The sequence below is a fragment of the Hippocampus bargibanti genome, linkage group LG01 (genome assembly GCF_051943395.1).
Source record: "Hippocampus bargibanti isolate YZ-2025 linkage group LG01, ASM5194339v1, whole genome shotgun sequence".
NCBI classification, from domain to species: Eukaryota; Metazoa; Chordata; class Actinopteri; order Syngnathiformes; family Syngnathidae; genus Hippocampus; species Hippocampus bargibanti.
The window spans coordinates 15,912,016-15,932,732 of NC_142734.1; the positions used below are offsets into that span (position 1 = coordinate 15,912,016).

The 20,717-nt window shown below is 39.9% G+C and overlaps 1 protein-coding gene across 3 annotated transcripts; it reads left to right on the forward strand.

Annotated features, from left to right (window-relative positions):
* The first annotated feature begins 1,039 nt into the window (after positions 1-1,039).
* eif2d (eukaryotic translation initiation factor 2D) lies at positions 1,040-20,198 on the forward strand. Of its 3 annotated transcripts, none has more exons than XM_088999823.1 (15): positions 1,040-1,244; positions 1,595-1,785; positions 1,876-1,959; positions 2,042-2,132; positions 2,235-2,342; positions 6,296-6,564; positions 7,737-7,854; positions 7,935-7,980; positions 8,064-8,170; positions 8,252-8,389; positions 10,982-11,098; positions 11,656-11,751; positions 17,194-17,314; positions 18,678-18,852; positions 18,986-20,198. In XM_088999823.1, exons 1-15 carry the CDS (start codon positions 1,189-1,191, stop codon positions 19,054-19,056), a joined length of 1,788 nt encoding a protein of 595 aa, XP_088855949.1. In that variant the 5' UTR covers positions 1,040-1,188; the 3' UTR covers positions 19,057-20,198. The 3 variants fall into 3 exon arrangements, with proteins under 3 accessions (XP_088855949.1, XP_088855950.1, XP_088855952.1); XM_088999824.1 differs by having other exon boundaries at positions 11,009-11,098; XM_088999826.1 differs by having other exon boundaries at positions 1,087-1,244; positions 1,657-1,785.
* The last annotated feature ends 519 nt before the right edge of the window (positions 20,199-20,717 follow it).

A 20,717-nucleotide genomic window follows, 5' to 3' on the forward strand; every position in this document is an offset into this window, starting at 1 on the left:
AATCAAAGTGGATGCACATGAAAACAACATTCATTGCTAGATGATGGGTTTATTTTGTTCAAATTAGGAAACATGCACATCCTGAGCTATCATTAAGATTCTATCTTCGCGATTTGTTTCATGCACTAAATACCCAAGTAATGCCCAGCTGTTTCATTGGTATTCGACTCTCTTCTACTATCTTTGTCACTGCTTTATTTCCTGTATATGATAGCTGTCCATATGAAGCGCTTTGTGACCGCTTCAGCTGTTGTTAAAGCGCTATATAAATCAATATGTATTGTGTTGTATTATTGTATCATGTATATACATGTATATATTGTATCAGTTCGCTGACGAAGCCTCTTGGATAGGAGGCGAAACGTCCGAAACCTTCACTTTTGTACAGATGACGGCTGAAGAAACCTTCTCATCGATTGTGTTGTATTGTTGTATTGTCCTCCGAGAGGAAGACCGAAGAGGAGGTTTATGGATGTGGTCAAAGAGGACATGAAGGTAGCTGGTGTGCGAGAAGAGGATGCACAAGATAGATGGAGGACATTGATTCGCTGTGGCGACCCCTGAGGGGAAAAGCCGAAAGGAAAAGAAGAAGATTGTGTTGTATTGTCCTCTGCCACTGTTTCCTGTCAGGAAGTAAATTGGGTGTACAAGAAATTGGTTCTTCAGCACTGGAAATCTACTTTCTCACACTCAGCGAAAGAGCATGAGATGAATCTGAATTGTCACGCCTTCACTTTCCCAAACTTATCTCACAACTCTAGAAAACGGCGTACTTTACAGCGACTTTATTCTGTGAAGTGAAGAATCTTTGTGTGAGATTGGATTGTAGTATCCGGCAAAGAGCAATCACTTGTCACAAATGAGTAAATGAGAATCGAAACAGCTTTTAATCGCAATAAACCACAGCTGGTTCCAAATTTGGTATTCAAAACCACAAACAGATTCCAATGAGATGAAATGCGTTCACGCAAAGAACAACATTCAGTGCTAGTAGCGACTTCACTTGCTTAGCGGAACAAAAAGACCCTCCACCTGTTTCACAGAGGACGTTAATACGCGTAGGACGGCTAAGTGCAACGCATCAGTATCTGATAAAAGAGTTTTGATCACTGTATTTTCCAACCTAGCATGTAATATATTCTATAGCGTTTTTCCCCATAATTGATTTTAATTCATTTTTCTCATAAGATGTTTGCAAAACCGTTTCGTGTAAAATCCAACACCGCAATGAAGGGCTCCGACAGGTGAGTGACAGCGACAGACCGCAGAGCTTATATCTAAATATCAAGAGCTAACATTTCACATAGTTCACAAATCCAAAGCGCTTTAATCAGTCACCGTAACCAGTGAAATGTTCAGCAGTCGCTAGGTAAACAACGTTACTTTAGCTTGAGGTTTCCCCAATAATTCTGAAATAATTCTCAAACTGCTACCGCCGGGTAATTTAATGTGTTCTTTTATGGGGAGAGGGTGACGCTTTTTGCAAGCAAATTATTTGTACTTACTTTTCAATGATCTACTTACTGACCTTTTTGCATGAAATGAATTATGAACTATTACATTCTCTCACTCAAAAACACTGGGTTTCATTTAGGAGAAAGCTCAAGGCTGAAATTGCAGCAGCCTTCCCTTCTCTTTCTTCTGATGAATTAACAGAGCTGGTCCCGAACAAAGAGGATTTCAATGTTGTGAAGATTTATACGCACAAGGGAGACGCTGTGACATTATATGTTGGTCATAAGAACCCCCTCTTCTTCGAACTGGAGAAACAACTTTATCCAACAGGTTATTAAAAGGCTGCTAAACTGCACGAAAATAATGCGATGCTAAAAGGCAAGTAGCTAAATCAATCCGTGCATTTTCATATTTTAACAGTTTATCTGCTTTGGCGCTGCCCTGGTACCCTGCCTACATTCAGGACATGGCCCGCAGTTCTTCACAAGTTGATCGGTGGAGCTGGTAAGATTCTTTTTAAAGCGCTGAAAAGATGTTTATAGTTTATTTGAATGATTGGGAGTTACATCTATCTCCGTGTCCTCAGATCTCATGCTTCCAGGTGTAATAGTGCCTTTCGGTGGACTCCCAGATGTAACACAGGGTGACCGCTGTGCTGTTACCATTGTGAATAATAAGTATGCTTTTGTTTGTTTGGTTGTTGGTTGTTGTTGGTTTTTTTTTTGCTTGCTTGCTTGTTTGAGATGCTTTTTTGACAGAACTCTCTGTAATGATTCCAGAGCTCCTATTGCAATTGGCACTGCTACAATTTCTAGTCCAGAAATGCTACGTTCAGGAATGAAAGGAAGAGGAGTGTGTATTTTGCACACATACATGGATCATCTCTGGTAAGTGGCTTCTTTCCGCCAGCCGCAGCTTCACTGATTGCTGTTGGAATAGGTTGTCCACAGCGGCAACAGTTAATTAGTATGAAATGCTTTTGTCAATTTATTAACAATGGCACTTTTCAACTGATGTCACTGCTTGTGGTGATCAGTGATACTGTTGTATGTTTAGTGATAAGGAAAACCCATAATTTCTTAGCAAGTGCAGTTTTGTCATAATGTGATCATATTAAGAATATTCACCAAGCATTTTCAGTGACTGTTATTAACGCTATGTAACTTGTAATGAAAATCCATCCATCCATCCTTCCATCCATCCATCCATCCGGCCTTCCATCCATCCATCCATCCATCCATCCATCCGTCCATTACATAGATTTCATCTTTGAATTCAACATAGGAGGTCACAGGTGTCTTAGTGTTTATTAGTGTCTTAGTACCTGTTTATTTCTTGTCAAGCTGAAATTTCCCTGTTTTGAAGGGGCTAGTGCAGGGGTGGGCAAACTTTTTGACTCGCGGGCCGCATTGGGTTCTAAAATTTGACAGAGGGGCCGGGCCAGGAGCATTTGGAGGGAGTGTTTGGGCCGGAAATACTAAACCTAAAGCATTAAAGGACAATCGATGCCTCCGGACAAGTTATGTCCATAATTTGTAAAATGACTTCGACTGAGCAATTCCACAGCATATAGCTATAGTTTATGTTTTAAGACTTGCGCTGAATATTCATGAAGTCTTGTTTTCGAGTTGATGACGATACCCATGTGACGTCACGTTTGGACCGCCCCTGACCGAGAAAGCGACACACAATGCATTTTGGGTACTTTGTTTGGTCTGAAAACTTTGTGTTGATCCGTGTTGATGGCGAAATTAGAAGGAAAACACATAAATAACGCCATGGTGAATTGTTGTGTGTTGCACCAAGACAACTATTTGATATTCGCTGACACAAATTTCCAGCTGACAAATCAGCCCATTTCCAACAGAGCTTGGGCGCAATCTTCTACATTTTCTGGGTGCTAAATTGCTGTCATTGACGGCTCGAATTGATATGGGAGGACTCCTTGAATCAATTGCAAACATTTATGCTTTCCTCTTTAGAACTATTTGAATCATATTCATAACTGGATGAGTAACAAGAAAACATCTTCTCCGAATCTGAAGCCATTGTTTTGATTCTCGATCAAAGGCAAGACGTCTTGGCGTGACGTCACGAACAGGGGGGTGGGACCTTCTGAAACTGACCATTTCCGGATTCATTTGAAGTCATTTTTATTGGTGTTTTTCATTTAACTAAAAATATCAGCCTGCCTGATTTGGGTATTTTAGATGCTATAAAACGTTTTTCTGATGTCAGTGGGAAACAAAAACAAAAAATGGTGCCGGTTGTCCTTTAAATGTAGTATGTACAAACCTCATAGCACAGTAAGAACACTACAACCCAATTTATTAACTGTCTTTCAAATGTGAAAAATATCCCTGATCAGTTAATAAATTTGTCTCAAGGAATATGCAAGATATGGCATTTACAGACTATTTCGCAGATACTTGGAGGAGGAAATGGAAATAGATTAAAATAACATGCACTGTGATTTATCAAGATTGCGTCTGTTTTTAATAAGTTTCCATCGAAGGGGCAAAGTTAAAGAAATCAACATTTATTGAAAAATGGAATCACTTTCAACATTCAAAACATATTATTACACAACGAAATATTCAAGCTCAATAATACCTACTTGTGTTAAATTCCGCCAAATCATAGATGGTTTGTCCTGACCGCGCGCTCAACAAACTCCTCACTGACGCCCTCGCCTTCACGCGCAAACAATACACGTGTACCGTCGCCGAGCACACAAACATAGACTACCTGCAGTTGAAATTTGCATACTCGGCACGGCAGCCAATCAGAAGCCTGCTTCTTTCTTCCGGACTTTCGCAAGCGTTATAAAGTTGTGCAATTGCATGTCATTTTCCAAAATAGATGCACAGAACCTTAGCCCAGAAGAAAGATTCAAAAGAAGCTAACAGCATATGTGACGCTACAAAACGTAAATTTACATTAAACCGTAACTGTAAAGTGAGACTTATGAAAGGGGCTTAGTGGCTCGTAGGAAGCAATGCAAACGTTGCATTGTGCGCCACAATGACAATCGACTACTGCAGCAAAATCTACAGCCATGCACATTTACCGTAAATTAAGCAAGGCAGCATTTGTAGTAGGTACATTCTTGATTAAAAAAAAAAACTATACTTTGTGACAATGTTTTTTAATGTGATTAGTTGTCTCATTGTGCTTCAAGTTGTGAAAAATGGGCCATGCAACTTTTCAGTTATCTGCCCCGTTGTCCGCTAACTTTTTGTCATGAGTTTCAGACACTGTTTTTACTATAATTTGGGCAAATTCGGCGGGCCGGATTAAAAAGCCTAACGGGCCGTATGTGGCCCGCGGGCCGTAGTTTGCCCATATCTGGGCTAGTGGAACCCGAGGGCACCTTGCCCCATATACGAGCTACTCGCCCATCATTGCCAAGACAATCATCTGTGGAGCTATGACTTTGCGTGATTAGACAGACATTTCTTGTTGAAGCAGAGCTTGAAAAACAAAAGCATTTTCACCCATGGACCTCGTATTTTACACTTGACACAGTTGTCATTGTGTGGATCTCTATTTGTGGTGGGTGCAATTCACTCAGTCTCCGTGGTTGTGGCCAAAATGATAACCATGATTATTTTTTATCAATGTTGTAATCTTGTTTATGAATTACAATAATATTAAGGGAAACATCTGTATTTTTATTGCACATTTTTAACAAAGAAAATATGTTATTTCCATCCATGCATTTTCTAATCTGCTTATCCTCACAATGTTCACGGGCGTGTTGAAGCCTATCTCGGTTGTTTTTGGGCAGTAGGTGAGGTACGCACTGAACTAGTTTGACAGCCAGTCGCAGGGCACACAGAGACGAACAACCGTTCGCTCTCACAATGACATCTAGGGACAATTTTGAGGGTTCCTTTAGCCTGCCATGCATGTTTTTTGGAATTCATGAGGAAACTTGAGTACCTGGAGAAAACTCATACAGGCACAGGAAGAACATGCAAAATCCATACGGGAAGGCTGGAGTTGGAATCGAATCCTACGCCTCTGCACTGTGTGACAGATGTGTTAACCAATCGTCCACCTGGCCGCTTCAGTCCAAAATAAAAAAAAATGAATAGGTTTTCATTTTAAAAATGTTAAAAATAAATAAAAATGTTCCCACGGATTTAAATTTATCAAGGGCTGACATGTACTTTGTTCTCTCAACATGACCGACTCTCATAAGACTCCCGCTGCAAGGCTCTCTTGCTTTTTATGTATTTGGGTATCTTAATGAAGCTGTAAAATTGTGTTTGGCCCCTTGTGGTTGTCTGATGACTGGTTAGGAGAGTGTTTGTTCAGATGTGCAGCAAAGCTGACCCATGAATAATTATGTCACCAAGAATCAGGTTGATTTAATAACTAAAATTATGATCGCAATCACTTGAAATGGGATTAATTGTACAGCTAGAAAGCTGGTGCTTTGCTATACATATATAAATACCTCAACACCCCACAATAAAAGGGTTATTGTGCAGTGTAGTTAACGGATTATTTTTGTCGTGGCCGTGGTTTGGACTGTGGAGTTATTGAAAAGCATTGATCTTCAAACAGCTTCACTGTCAAATCATAAGCGGAGAAACTTCATGTGGCAGTGGTTAACATACTACTCAGTCCCTCTGACATTTGTTCTTACCGATATTAAGATTAATGGCAATTGCATTCATCCATTCATTCAAGAAACAAAGTGCAGTCCGCGTGTTGTTTGTTACAAACGTAATCATGGAACAAATTAAACTTATCCCAAGGCACCGCTGCATTTGTCTATAAGCAATTAAAAAGTCTGTCTTCCACATGTCCCCTTTAATTTGTTATTCAGGGCTCTTGGCGATAAGTCCAGTCCTCCCACTTTACCAGAGGCAGAGGTGGAACCACCTGATGCGATTGACTGTAAATGTCTGGCTGGTGAGCAAGAAAAAGATGAGACGGAAGAGGAGGAAAATGACCCGAGTGCAGTGCCGGAGCTGCAAGCAAGCGAGCCGGTCAAAGATCAAGTTGACCCTGCTGTTGCTGAGCAGGTGGAAGGGGAAGTTGAAAAGGGCAATGGAGTGGGGGATGAGGCCCAGGAAGATCAGAGGTCACCACAAGGTACCGGATTTAGCCCATCTTCTCACAACCATGTTAATGTTTGTGTACAATTTCATCATAAAATATGCCTAAACTTTGGACTCGGATGAAAAATAGAAGTCCCTGTTTTCCTCTGATTCGCAAACAGCCTGAGTGAGGAAACGTGATGCTTTCACCATAAACTTCCGAATGCCCAGTGAATATAAGACAACTTCAAATTAATGAGCACGTGAGCATGAATGGTTGTTTGTGTCCCCTGCAATTGGCTGGCAATCAGTTCAGGGTGTGGCTTGAAGTCAGCTGTGATCAGCCCCAGCCGGCCCGCGACCCTTGTAAGGCGAAGTGGCTCGGATAATGAATGGATTGATAAGTCATGTGTTCTAGTAAGCTTTTCCTGACATTTTTGTTGTTGACTAGCAAAACCTGAAGGCTGTTTAGAACTTTTCAGAAATCGGTGGACTAAGTGTGCCTGCATGGAGATTTTTTTGTCAGCTATCCCTAATGATACAATAACCATAATTAATATGGGTTCACTGTAAATTAAACATTGTCCTTTAAAAGCAAACCGTCAATCCAAAATGATGTGGAAAAGGTAGTTTTTGTATTACAACTATCTTAACATCCATCGTCATTAACAAAGCTGTCAGTAAAAAAAGTTGCATTCCACTGTAACTGTACTTTAATTATAAATGACAATTTAGTGGCACAAAAGATATGTTTGTTGTGTTTATGTGCATATTTTCACTGCATCAAGGCATATTGATCTACAAATTTGGCAATGCCTGTGTTCTGTGGCTTGACGAATAAGTCACTTTCCCATGTGCAGTCCCGCTGTAAATTTTCTAATGAAATGTAAAAAAGATAGAAATTCGGCTAAATTGTTCTGGAAATGAATTTTTGAAGGTAGCCAGCTCTCTAATTTACTTAAGGGATGCTACTGTGTGTATTTGTATTTGCCCTAACGTCTCTTCTTTTAACGCCCCTCAGCTTGACATGAGACAGTGAGCAACATTCCATTTAAATATAGCAAATTGACTCATTGGTTGCCGGGCATCCTGTGATGCATGCGGAGCTGTTTCCTGACCACATGATAGCGTTCTGTTGATGGTATTTTTTGTTGTGGCCAGAGGTGAAAATGCTGCCAACTGGTATCACCATGTTTATTTTTATTGTTGTTGTTTTCTTTTCCACAGAGGTCATGGATGCTTTACTTTGGCAGTGTTTCCTTCTTGCTCTCAAAAGCAAAGTGAAGAAATCAGAGCTCCCTCTGCTGACAAGCACTTTTCTCCGGAGCCACATGTTCTCCTGCTGGTAAAGACTCGGCCATCACTTACACAGCGCACAAGACAAATTAAATTACTTACCAAACACATACTGTTTTTTTCCCACAGCCCGAGCGGAAAACAGCTAGATATAAAAAAGTCCAGCTATAAAAAGGTATGTGTCAACTTGCACGTTGGTCATTTTATGAGTCAGTTGGAATCCCACAAACCTTTCTTTGAACTTGAATCTTCATACAGCTTTCCAAGTTCCTGCATGTCATGCAGCAGCAGCACAATATCGTACGTGTGAAAGAATTGAGAAAGGGCGTGGAGAGCATTGTCGAGGTGGACTGGAAAAGCCCAGAGTGAGCTTGCAATTTACAGACACCCACTTTTGAGCTGAAAATACTTTTCTAATGTGTTTCCTCTATGTGTGTCACTTATAGACTACGCTTCTCCATTCCTGAGGAGAGAGTCGTTGAAGAGGTTCCACTCATAGAAGGACTGTATCATCCGCCTGAGGTCACCACTTTATATTCGGTGTCAGCTCGACTGCAGCCTCTTTTTCAGGATGCAGACAAAAAGTGTGTGCAGATGTGTATTCTCACTCCCCAATATGGCACTTAAAGTACAACCGACGCCTCCGGACAAGTTGTGTCCATAATTAGTAAAATCAGTTCAAATGACTTCTACTGAGCATATTTTAAGATTCCACCGCATATAGCTATATTTTACGTTTTAAGACTCGCGCTGAATATTCAGGAAGTCTTGTTTTCGAGTTGATGACGATCCCCTATGTGACGTCGCATTTGGAACGCCCCCTGACCGAGAAAGCAACACACGATGCATTTTGCGGGACTTTGTTTGGTCTGAAAACTTTGTGTTGATCCGTGTTGATGCCGAAATTAGAAGGAAAACACATAAATAATGCGATGGTGAATCGTTGTGTGTTGCACCAAGACTACTATTTGATATTTGCTGACACAAATTCCCAGCAGACAAATCAGCCCATTTCCAATGGAGCTTGGGCGCCATCTTTTGCATTTTCTACATTGCTGGCACTGACGGCTCAAATTGATATGGGAGGACTCCTTTAATCGCTTGCAAACATTTATGCTTTCTTCTTCAGAACTACAGTAAAGTCTCGTTATATCGATATCGGATATATCGATAGTCCCGGTTATATCGATACTATTTCTATGCACGCACGGAGAAAATTACATGCAAACAGGGTCGGATATATCGATAGTCCCGGTTATATCGATATTTTTTCGGACTCCCTTGAATATCGATATAACGAGACTTTACTGTATTTGAATCATATTCATAACTGGGTGAGTAGCAAGAAAGCATCTTCTCCGAATCTGAAGCCATTGTTTTGATTCTCGAGCAAGGCGTGACGTCACGAACTGGGGGCGACTTTCTGAAAATCCCCAGTTTCGAGCTGATTTGTAGCAGATTTTGGACACTTTAAGTCATTTTTATTGGTGTTTTGCATTTGACTAAAATATCAGCCTGCGTGTTTTGGGTGTTTTAGATGCTATAAAACATTTTTCTGATGTCAGTTAGGAAACAAAAAAATGGAGTCGGTTGTCCTTTAATAGAACACGTCCCTATGGGTTCAGGAAAGCTTATGATTCAGCAAGTGTCCACATGTTTCGTATTTTCCTTGAATTTTACTCAGACTCTGCCTGGGATATGCTGTGATAGACTTTTCCAGGGATCCATCTGGGCCACACCGTTGCGCCACTGACGCATTTTGACAGCCACTGGCGCAACTTTGGACTCTATTACGATTGACACATATTGCTACATGATCTGCGCCACATATGAGATACTTCTGTCAAAATAGCTAAATGAACAAATTTAGTTTGACAGAAATTGACAACTGTTTGTTTTCCCTCAGAGGTTATAACTTTCGTCGTGAAACTGCCGAAAGAGATAATTGAATATTCATTTACCCATGGTGCATTGCAGTATTTACATCGACATAGATGGTTGCAATATGGAGCAAGAGAACTGGAGTAAAACTCTAAAAGCCATTCAAAACACACAGCAAACAAAGATACTTTCATTTTTTTAGAAACAACGGGGGGTTAGTGACAATTCGTTTCAGAAAACTGCTATTAATGATTCGAATTTAGTGGATAATGGGAATTATTTCAGAGCTGTTGCAGCATATTGCAAATATTCACTACAAAAAAATTTAAGTAGACACTAATAAGAAATATTGTGCTAAGTCTGTTCTCTCTTTTCTGTAACACCTTAGAATATCAAAATAGCACGGGATTGATTGTGTAGTAACTAAAGAAAATAGAAAAGGTTTGTTTATTTTATGTATGAATAAATTATTTGTCTTCAAATACAATTGGTTATCTATTAGCAAAATAGATTTTAGTCAAATATTATTTTATTTGCAATTTAGAAATATCATGCACCAATGACATTTTTGTTTTATTTCAATCAGTTTTTGTATACTTCGGCATGTGGTTAAATCAGGCCCATCAATTTTAGAATTTGGCCCCCTTTTCAGACACAGGAGGGTCAACTGGCAACCTTTTAAAATTTCCCAGATGCATCCCTGCTTTTCAAGATAGGGTTGGAATAAAAATCCCACTGTAAACTGCTCTCTCAGAATGTGTAGGAACGTGTCTAAATGACTTCTCTGTTATTGCTTTGCTTTTACTAACCTGTCTTATCGCACACAAGGTGCAGCATGTATGAACATATGCGATGTATGATGCAGTATTGCTTTGCTCTAAGACTTTGCCCACATCACATGCTGACGGCTTCATCCGCAAGGGCAGATCTTGCAATTTACTTGCCAATATCATGCACAGAACCAAGGGAGTCCATTTCTGTTTTTGCATTATCAATCATGGCATACTGAACTCAAAATGCTGATGTGCTTGGCACAAAATGGTTCTTAGTTCGAAAGATTATTTATTTGAATGTAATGTCAATTGAAATTCAAAAAAGAGTTGATGAGCGCTCTTCGTCCAAGCAGAAATCTTGCTCTTGCGTCTCTTCTGAATCCTTACGGGTTGTTCTGCCCTTGTTAAAGCCAAGCTCTTGAAATCCTTGTTAGCAGGTCAGCACGGGGTCACGTGAGTGCATGACCAAATGATTGATACAGTCACGCCTCGTGGCTCTGATTTTTTTTTTTTTTTTTTCAGAAATTATGTTTTCTGGTGCTCCCACAGGAAAGGCGTGACACTCCAGCCTGCTGAGGTGAGAACCATTGTCACTGAGTATGTGAAGAAGAATGACTTGGTGGATAAAACTAATAAGAAGTAAGTACATTTTAAATGTCTGCAAACAAACATTCATGCGGTTTTGCTAAGTCATGAATGCATTCAAAAGGCTTCACTTCCACAAAACTGAATTTTTGTAGGTGATTGATTGAAAATGACACACTATTTACATTTCATGAAATTGTTCATTTGGTCAACAGGCAAGAGGGAAAGAAAATTTTGTTCCCGGCAGTCACTCATAAAGGCTGGGAGAATAGAACCGTACTAAGGGGCATAGGCTTCCTTCAGGGTTCAATATATATATGTAGTTGGTAAAAGGACACTGACATTCACATCCCTGGGGCATGTGATCCTGCTGTAATCAGCTAAAATGCTAAAGTGTGACTCATAATCCGAAGGGGCATTTCTGTCCTTTTTTTCCAAAATGGTGGCTTCTGTCGTTTCAAGTGTCAGATAAATTGATGATTAGTGATAAGGGAAGTTAAACTGATTAGACCACGGAAGCTTAACAAGGCAGCATGTGCCTTGCCATCGAGTTATGCTTCGCGACGGGAAACGAGGCACTTATTTAGTATGTTCTTTTTCTCCCCAATCAGTTACGTGAGAATCAACCCAACACTATGTGACTGTTTGCTTGAGAAATCAGAGTACCAGGACATTGAGATTGTCAAGTGGGATGAGCTTTTCAGCAGGTAAAGCACCGTGATTTTGCATTGGCACTACATGACACCACATGAATTAAAACAAATAAAAAGTCTTCTTTTATTGAACACAAAACATTTTTGCTACTTTTAATGACCATGCGCAATACAGTCTACGACAGGGGTGTCAAACTCATTTTTCGCCCCAGGCCATATTGTAGTTAGTTTCCTCTGAAGAGCCGTGATGAATTTGGGGAAACCATGAGAATGTTACATCTCCTCCACATATTACATACAGAACGTACAACAAATTAATGAATAACTAGTTTTCACATCTGAAGTCAAGAATAATGATTGTTATTGTTGGTGACATGATAATTTTAAGTTTTGGTTCAGACTTTAGCAAGCATCATAGCACTTGACACGCTTGATTTCCTACTAGCTTTGTGGTCAACAAATGTAAAATGACGTGAAATTCTTTGGGTACTTTCCAATATTTTCAACCTTGCTCAAGCTGCTTTTTAAAGACGAGACACAACATCATGATTATGTGCACCGCGTGCAATCTGTCGTCAGTAGGAAGGTACTATCTTCCTATTGATGGCAAGCCATCTGAGCATGTAGGTGTGCCAAAAACTAATCAGAGGCTCAGTGGGGATCGAGGCAAGCCCCCTCGCTGCCCATCTTTAAAACCCGTCTCACAACTCACTTGTCCTCTTTGGCATTCAACTCAGCATGATTCCAATTTGATCTTGGTTTCACTCCCTGGTGCTTTCTACTAACTTGACTGTGACTGTTTTTTTCCTGTGTATGATAGCTGTCCATGTTAAGCGCTTTGTTGCAGCTTCAGCATTTGTTAAAGCGCTATATAGATCAATATGTATTGTATTGTATTTATTTTATATCATTAACATCATACATTAGTGTATATCACTAGTTTGAACAGCAAACAACCACATTCTCATGCAAATTTGGGCCACTGAACAACATGAGCCCCAAGCAACCACAAGATGTTCAAAATTCAACAAATGCAACAGCTCAGCATCAGAAAATGCAACAGACTTTTGGGCAAAGGACCTGGTCTGGGCTAGAGCGATTCAAAATATCATTGACAAACTGTAAAGTACTGCTCCACTTTTTCCAAATCCCAAGGAATCTCCTATTGCCTAGGAAAGCATCTGGTGCAGGTCGTTCTCCTGTTTTACAGCTATTGGTGGGTACAAACACATTATGCAGGCAGATGCCGAGAGCAAACTGCACAAGCACTCAGGCTGTTCACAGCAGTCCACACTGAAGGCAGGAACTTCATCTGCTCCAGTGATAAAAAAAAACAGGTCTTCAAATCTCATTTCGATCATTCTGTCCCGCGCGAAAAAGAAGTAAATCAAAGTTACATCTGTATTTGTTTCGAAAGGCAAACATAACATCGGGACTGCATATACAGTAAAGTCTCGTTATATCGATACTCAAGGGAGTCCGAAAAAATATCGATATAACCGGGACTATCGATATATCCGATCCTGCGCCGAACTGCATTAAACAAAAGCCGCCAAAAGAGGGCAGCCAAGCGCCATATAAGAAACGGAGCTGGCCATTAGCTCCCTTTTTTGTTCCCCCAATGTTGCCTCAAAATGGCACATATAATTCTTTAATGATTGTAAACATGTATGCTTTAATCTTCAGAACTACAGTGTATTTGAAACATATTCATAACTGGATGTGTAACAAGAAAGCATATTATCCGAATCTGAAGCTATTGTTTGGATTCACAAGCAATGCAAGACGTCTTGGCGTGAAGTCATTTTTATTTGCATTTGAATAAAAAGTGACATCGGCTGTCCTTTAATACACAGTATGGAATGTTAATAATTTTCAAAATCATCGCGCTTCAGCAGACAAAACAAGAAACATTGTTGCAAAAAACGATTGCATTCATATACAGTACAGTGGGCATGTACATAACACAACAGGGAAACTGCAACGCTTACATCTTACTGTATTATGTATACAATTTAAAAAAGTCATCAATCTTCTTCTGCTTCCCATTTTTACCTTTTAACACAAACACTTCAATCTCGTCTGCTACACACGAGCTAGCGTCTGAAAATGAAAATGGCTCTGCTACACGAGTGCTGGGCACGTAACCAAGTCACCTGACCAAGTCGACCAATGGCGCGACCGATGGCGTGTCACGTGACAAAGTCACACGGCCAAGTCAACCAATAGCGCGACCGATGGCGGCTCATGTGACCAAGTCGACCAATGGCGCGACCGATGGCGGCTCCCGTAACAAGACACGTGACCAAGTTGACCAATGGCGCGACGGATATATCGATGTAAACAACAAAAATGGCCGGCGGGGGATGAAAAGGAGCACCGTAATAACCGGATTGTCGTAACAACCGGGTATCGTACTAAACGGTACTAATTATACATAAAAAGACTAGAAATGTGCAAGGGAAACAAAAATAATATCGTAATAAGCGGTACTATCGATATAACCGATATCGATATAACGAGACTTTACTGTAGTTTAGTTCCTTGTGGAACAAATGTAGGGTATGTGAAGCGAAATGTCTGAAAAGTACCATTTTGAATTGCCCCCCTTGTTCTGGTGTTGGCATTATCCTCAAATGGTCCTCCTGTGCCTGCCGGTGGTTGGTTCCTCTGCGACTGTAATTGTTGTTGAGGGTGGCTTTGAAAATTGCCTTTGACAGAGGTTCCTGCATGCTTCGTGGACAAGGGCACGAAGCCAATCCAATTTGGCTTGACAAGGTCCCACAGTGCATTGATTCCCTCTTTGAGCTGGTGTATCATCTCAGCTGTTCGATAATGCAACAGACGGAAAACATGCAGAGTATATTAGTCTGGAGAAGGTTTGAATCACTGACAATCACCTTTAATGAAGAACGAATAACTGGGTCCAAATTCATTGGACTGTAGACTGTCACTGGAATGTCTTCTTTTTGTTTATACAATGGCTTTCCGTTTTCAGCAGTCATGACCAGGGCAGAAAAAAGAAAACCCCCATAGCCACACATTTTCATAATTTAATTCCATCTGCCTCTTGTTTTATCAATGACAAACAAATGCGGCCTTCTCTGTCTGTCCCTCAGATGAAAGATCAACATTATTTTTGTCCCCATAATTTGCAACACAAGTATTATTTTTGATACTTGGAAAATGCGCTGGAAAAAAACATTTCATGAAGTATTTGTAATTGTATTTATTTATATAGGTATTTATTTATTTGTTTATTTGTTGTGTTTGTCTGTTTATCCGTTTAATTATTTTTAATCCTCCAGATGATACTCTTGGTTTGAAGATAAACACTAGAGCAGTGAAATTTCTACTGCATCTTAATGATAATAATAATAATACATTTAATTTCTAAGCACCTTTCAAAACTCTCACTTTAAACCAGGGGGGGCCACATACAGTCAATAATAAACACAGATACTTCATGAAGCTTCATTTGTCCATTACACAATTAGTCACTGATTCAAAAAAATATTTACTACATATGTGCATCACTTGTAATTAGTATTCATATTGAAAGTGTGTTGTCAATTTGTGTTTTAAGGTGACACTTTTGTTGTTGTTAAAAGGAGAAATCTTATTTCCTTTGGATGCACATGCAGGCAGATGAAAGCAGACAGCTAAACATATGTGAAATGAAAGGCCAAGATTGCATTTGCAGCACACCCGAGCACATTTTGTTTTCTTGATTTTTCACCAGAATAGCCACAATAAAGAAGGAATGTTCACAGACCTAACTTTAGTTTTAATTAAATCCTCAAGCACATCGAATCCTAAATGAAACCTAATTTCCTACCCTGTGGACTTTTTTTCTGTCCGGATGGGAATCCCTGTGTGTTGAAAATCTATCGACCAAAAGATAAGAGCAAAGAGCACTTCACTTACGTTTGACATTATAACCACAATTAGATCTGAGGATATAGCCCATACAGCTTTCTGAACTGTATGGGCTCACATCTCGGAGCTATCAGCATCAGCGTTTCAGAGTGGAATCGAGCCTTTCCAGCACCAATCAGAACATGGTAAACTGACCGGGAGTTTGGAAACTGAAATTGTCTGTTCACTAAAGGTATTCAGAACTTTTCAAGCAAACGCCAATGTATCTCACCTTCGATTGACCAAAACAATTGCCCATTTCATTTCTTCTTCTACTTTTCCCTTTCATAAATTTGCGTCTCTAAATTGGGAATTTCTTCAGAAAAATCAGACAAATAAAAGTTTTCTGATCTTGTCCTATTTGTTCCAAAATGTAAACTTTGGCCTAGTTTTATTATCAATCCAAACTGAGATGATCTTGACTGCAGTCCTGACAGGTTCGCATGTGACAACAAATGAGATTCCAGACTTGTTCCAGTTAAATGAAATCCATGTGAAACGTCATAGGATGTCCACACATGTAAGAACAACTTGGGAAAAATCCCTGTGCATATTGATCATGGATGGAAGGGCCGATCTTATTGCTATAGGCTGTGATATCATGAGAGGCTAGCTCTCATCGGGACAGGACAAGAAGTGCAATGGACGACAGGTTTGGATACAAACAAAAGGTTTTAATCAAGGGTTCCAGGGGGAATTCACAAGCAACAAAGGTTTGAATAGTGTCTCTTCCAATACCTATCAAAATAAAGTCTCTTCTGATACTTAAATCCAAATAAAGTCTCTTCTGATACTTAAATCCAAATAAAGTCTCTTCTGCTACTTAAATCCAAATAAAGTCTCTTCTGAGGTAAAACTGAACACGGAGTTCTTTTCCAAGAGTCTCTAGGCCTCACCCCTCTTGACGTCCTCCTCATGTAGCCTAGCCACCTTAGCTAGGTTCAAATCCAGTGTCCAGTCGTGTGGTCCCAACTGGCAATGAGTTCCACGCAGCAATCAACTTCTTCACAGAGCACAGCAATCGAGCTTGTCTTTCCCCAAGCTCCACACTCAGAGGCTCTCTGCCTTAAGAGCCTTGCTTGCCAATCAAGCCCTGATCAGCTGCAGGTGTGTGGTTTTAATTGCTGCCTTCCACCAGATGGGGCCAAGACTCTCTCTGGGTGGAGCCATCTTAGGAGGATGTATTTGCCCTCCAGGACACAGCCTCTCGTGACATCACAAGGGTGAAAGGCGCAAACAAAGATTTCATCACGGTGTAACTTAATTTTCAGAAGTGTCAGGCATGCACATGGCCAATTTCCACAGATTGTCTGTGGCGCCATGCCAGCACGACTGTGGGAATCTCAATAGCAGAGACAGGAAAACAAATCCCAAATAATAATATAACGGCTGAGTCTCCATCACATGAATATGACACACATTACGGCTCACGTCATAAAAATATTGACATTAAGTCCGGTGTCCAATTGTCATCCTCACTTGCGATTGAAGTGTCGAGGAAGCATAAGCGTAACAATGGGTTTATTGTTGTGGTTGTTTGGAAGAGATGCAACATTGATGTTGAACTTGTTCTTACAGAACATTGGGGAGAATGCAGGAATGCTATCAAATAGTGTTTCCTGGACAAACGCCGCTAGTAAAGAAAGGACGTATCGAGCCTATTGATGTCTCTGTGGCTTCCCGCGGCTCCAATAAGAAGGTGACCGACATCCCTTTGAATCTAACCCATCAACTGTACAGGTCTAGTACATTTGGTTCCCATTTGATGTGCTGAACCGGATGCAGAAATTCACTGTTCTCTTGCAATTGGTGATATTTTTTATGGTTTAAAACTTATGTTGAGTGGTGGAGATAATGGACAGGTAGACAATGTATCCCAAAGATCACTTGATACATGACGTTGACCTACTTTGTATTCGGTTGTCGTTGTACCAGACTTAAGACCATGAGTATTTGATAGCCCAATCTATGCGGTTTTAGAAGCTTCACATTCCCTCAGCTGCGAATCATCAATTGAATTTGGAGCACTTTTGCAAAATTGCCTCCGGGCAAGTGGTTTTTCTGTCTCGACCACGGTTATGCTATAATTAATAAAAATTAATGCAAGAACGAAAGCTTAAAAATGAACTGAACGACACAACACTAATTGAAGCTTTTTTCTCTATTAGTAAATTAGAACTGTAAATATATAATGTGAATATAACAGAAAATAAATCTTAGCTAAAGAACATATATGGTTTGAAAGGGGAGTAAAGGAAGCAATTTTTGTAAAACAGCAAAACCCTTCACTAAATCGCCACGGTGGTTTGAGTTTTAATTTGGATCGTGATTACAACAGACTTCTTACGTCGTTACCACGTAGACTTAGTCAAGCTGATGAGGTGATACCAGAGCCAATCAGTAATCAGAGCCAGTCATCGAACATAATCAGACACAACAAAAGAAGTAATCAGATTAGCTTGAGGGAGTAGTCCACTGCTCCCCCAACCTTAGAGCAGGGACCTAACTGAGGACCGCCACCTCTAATATATATATATATATATATATATATATATATATATATATATATATATATATATATATATATGTATATATATATATATATATATATATATATATATATATATATATATATATATATATATATATATATATATATATATATATATATATATATCCAGAGTTACCAGCACAATTTTAGTTCGCTGACGAAGCTCTTCGGATGAGGAGTGAAACATCCCACACCTTCAAAGAAGACGGCTGAAGAAACCTTTTCATCGATAAACTGTAAACATAGTAAACACACATATATATATATATATATATATATATATATATATATATATATATATATATATATATATATATATATATATATATATCTCCCCCTACTGTCCAGACATGGTGGTGCCGGACATTGCTATGATAGGTCCCTGCTGTCAGGTTGGGGGGAGGAGAGGTCTACTCCCTGCGGCTCCACTGAGTGTTCCTATTGTCCTGACTAACGACTGGCCTGATTGCCCCACTTTTTCATCGTAATGGTTTTCATGTGCTACGTGTAGGTGACTGTCATAAAAAACCTGGAGGTATACGCTTTGGATCCTTCTGCTGTCGCCACTGAATTGCAGCACAGAGTTCAAGCCAGTTCAGTCGTGCAAGACATACCCGGGGCCAAAGACAAAGTCCTGGTCCAGATTCAAGGAAATCAGATTCAACAAGTTGGACACTTGCTGCTAGGTTCGGAATTTTCGTTGTTTTACAAAGTGCTATATAAATCAATATGTATTATATTGTGTTCTATTACATCCATTGTGCAGCTAAATCCGTTTGGTTGTTGTATGTCAACGTTCTCTCTAATATGTCATTTCAGATCATTATGGAATTCCTCGCAAGTACATCCAAGGGTTAGACACAACTCTGAAAGGCGGAAAGAAGAAGTAAATTTTTTGGGGGGTCGGACATGATAGATGGCCTCCATCACTTCCAAAGCTCCTCTTGTGTACATCAACATGTGACAACTGGGTGTTGACATTTCTCTGTGTTGAGAGTATACATTACCGGATGGTGTTTATCATATGCTCAAATGTTTCGGCGATGAGAGCTGTCATCGCCGAGGCAGGCCGTAAACGAACAAATGGCACATGACTTTCCGGATGTCACCCCCCATTTTTATATCACATGGATCTTTTCTGTCATGATATGAGTGTTTCCAACACTTCACTGTGTAAAATAAATATTTTGTCAATGTGTACAATGTGCGTTAATCATGTTCGTCGGTGTGATAGTGACATCGAAGAGGTTAGGGCAAAGCAGAGCAACATGCTGTAGTACATCATGCTTCTCCCGGGCCAGATGTTAAGTCATTTATGACTTTGGGCACCTGACTTTGATCATAAAAGATACATTTGGATTCCGCTGGGTTTTATTTTTCTTGCAAACGGATCATTTTTAAGGGCTCTTTCTCTGAAAGTACGTGAAGAATTTTAACGCAGCAAGGTCCAGTGACCTTGTCTACTTATCAGTGTTTGAAATAGCGTGTGCCCGGTGGCCCGGGGCGTACAACCTTTACATCTGGCATACAACTGTTGGGGTACAAGATAAACCCATTAACAACTTTCAAAACGTCTCGGCACGGGTGGCCGACAACTTCTTCAAGAATTATATATATTTTTTAAATCAAACCTTTGAATTATTCAATAAAGCAAAAGCCGCAAGCAAACCGCTAGAGCCAAGCGGACTTCCGTTTCTAAGCTGCTTTCAAAACTCAAATACACTTTTCAGTCATGGTGTAGTCCGAAGCACGAAACAGGCTTCTGATTGGCTGCCGGTGCCGCATACTTGCATACTCGGCTTCGGTTTCGTGCTTCGGACTACACCATGACTGAAAAGTGTACTTGAGAGTTTTGAAACCCGCGTAGTAAGAGGTGTCCATGTGGCTAAGAGCAGACAACGCAATGCAAACTTTGCATTGTGCACCCTAACGAAAAATGACAACTGGGGCAAAACCTTCAGCAAGGGATATTTACCATAAATTAAGCAAGGGAGCAATTGTGGTAGGTACTTTCTTAATAAAAAAATCATTTATACTTCGCAACAATGTCTTAATTTTTTTGTTCTTTTTTGCGATAAGTCGTCTTATTGTGTTTGAAGTTGTGAAAAATTTGGCAGGCAACTTTTCAGAGTTGTCTTTCCGGGTGTCCGCTAACTTTTTGTCATAAGTTTCAGACACTGCTACTTATTAATTAAAACCAGCGAAGAAAACTAAGTGTTAAATGTTTTTTTCCTGCTATTGACTATGATAATTTAGATCTTGTACAAATTTAGAGAAGGCTTCTTTCTTTCAAGCTACTTTTTTTTGATGATTTCTTAAAGGTCAACGGTCAAAGTTTTTTTTGTTTCCTAACTGACATCAGAAAACGTTTTATAGCATCTAAAATACCCAAAACACTCAGGCTGATATTTTTAGTCATATGCAAAACACCAATAAAAATGACTAAAGTGTCCCAAAACTGCCACACAATGAGCTCGAAACTGGGCAGATTCAGAAAGTCCCGCCTCCTTGTTCGTGACGTCACATTTGGTCACACACTGCTTTGCTACAG

Excerpts from the sequence above, each read along its gene's own strand:
- eif2d (XM_088999823.1), top strand. The coding sequence starts at position 1,189 with ATGTTTGCAAAACCGTTTCGTGTAAAATCCAACACCGCAATGAAGGGC. Across the intron at positions 7,855-7,934 it reads AGCCACATGTTCTCCTGCTG|CCCGAGCGGAAAACAGCTAG; the intron begins GTAAAGACTCGG and ends TTTTTCCCACAG. Across the intron at positions 8,390-10,981 it reads TTTCAGGATGCAGACAAAAA|AAATTATGTTTTCTGGTGCT; the intron begins GTGTGTGCAGAT and ends TTTTTTTTTCAG.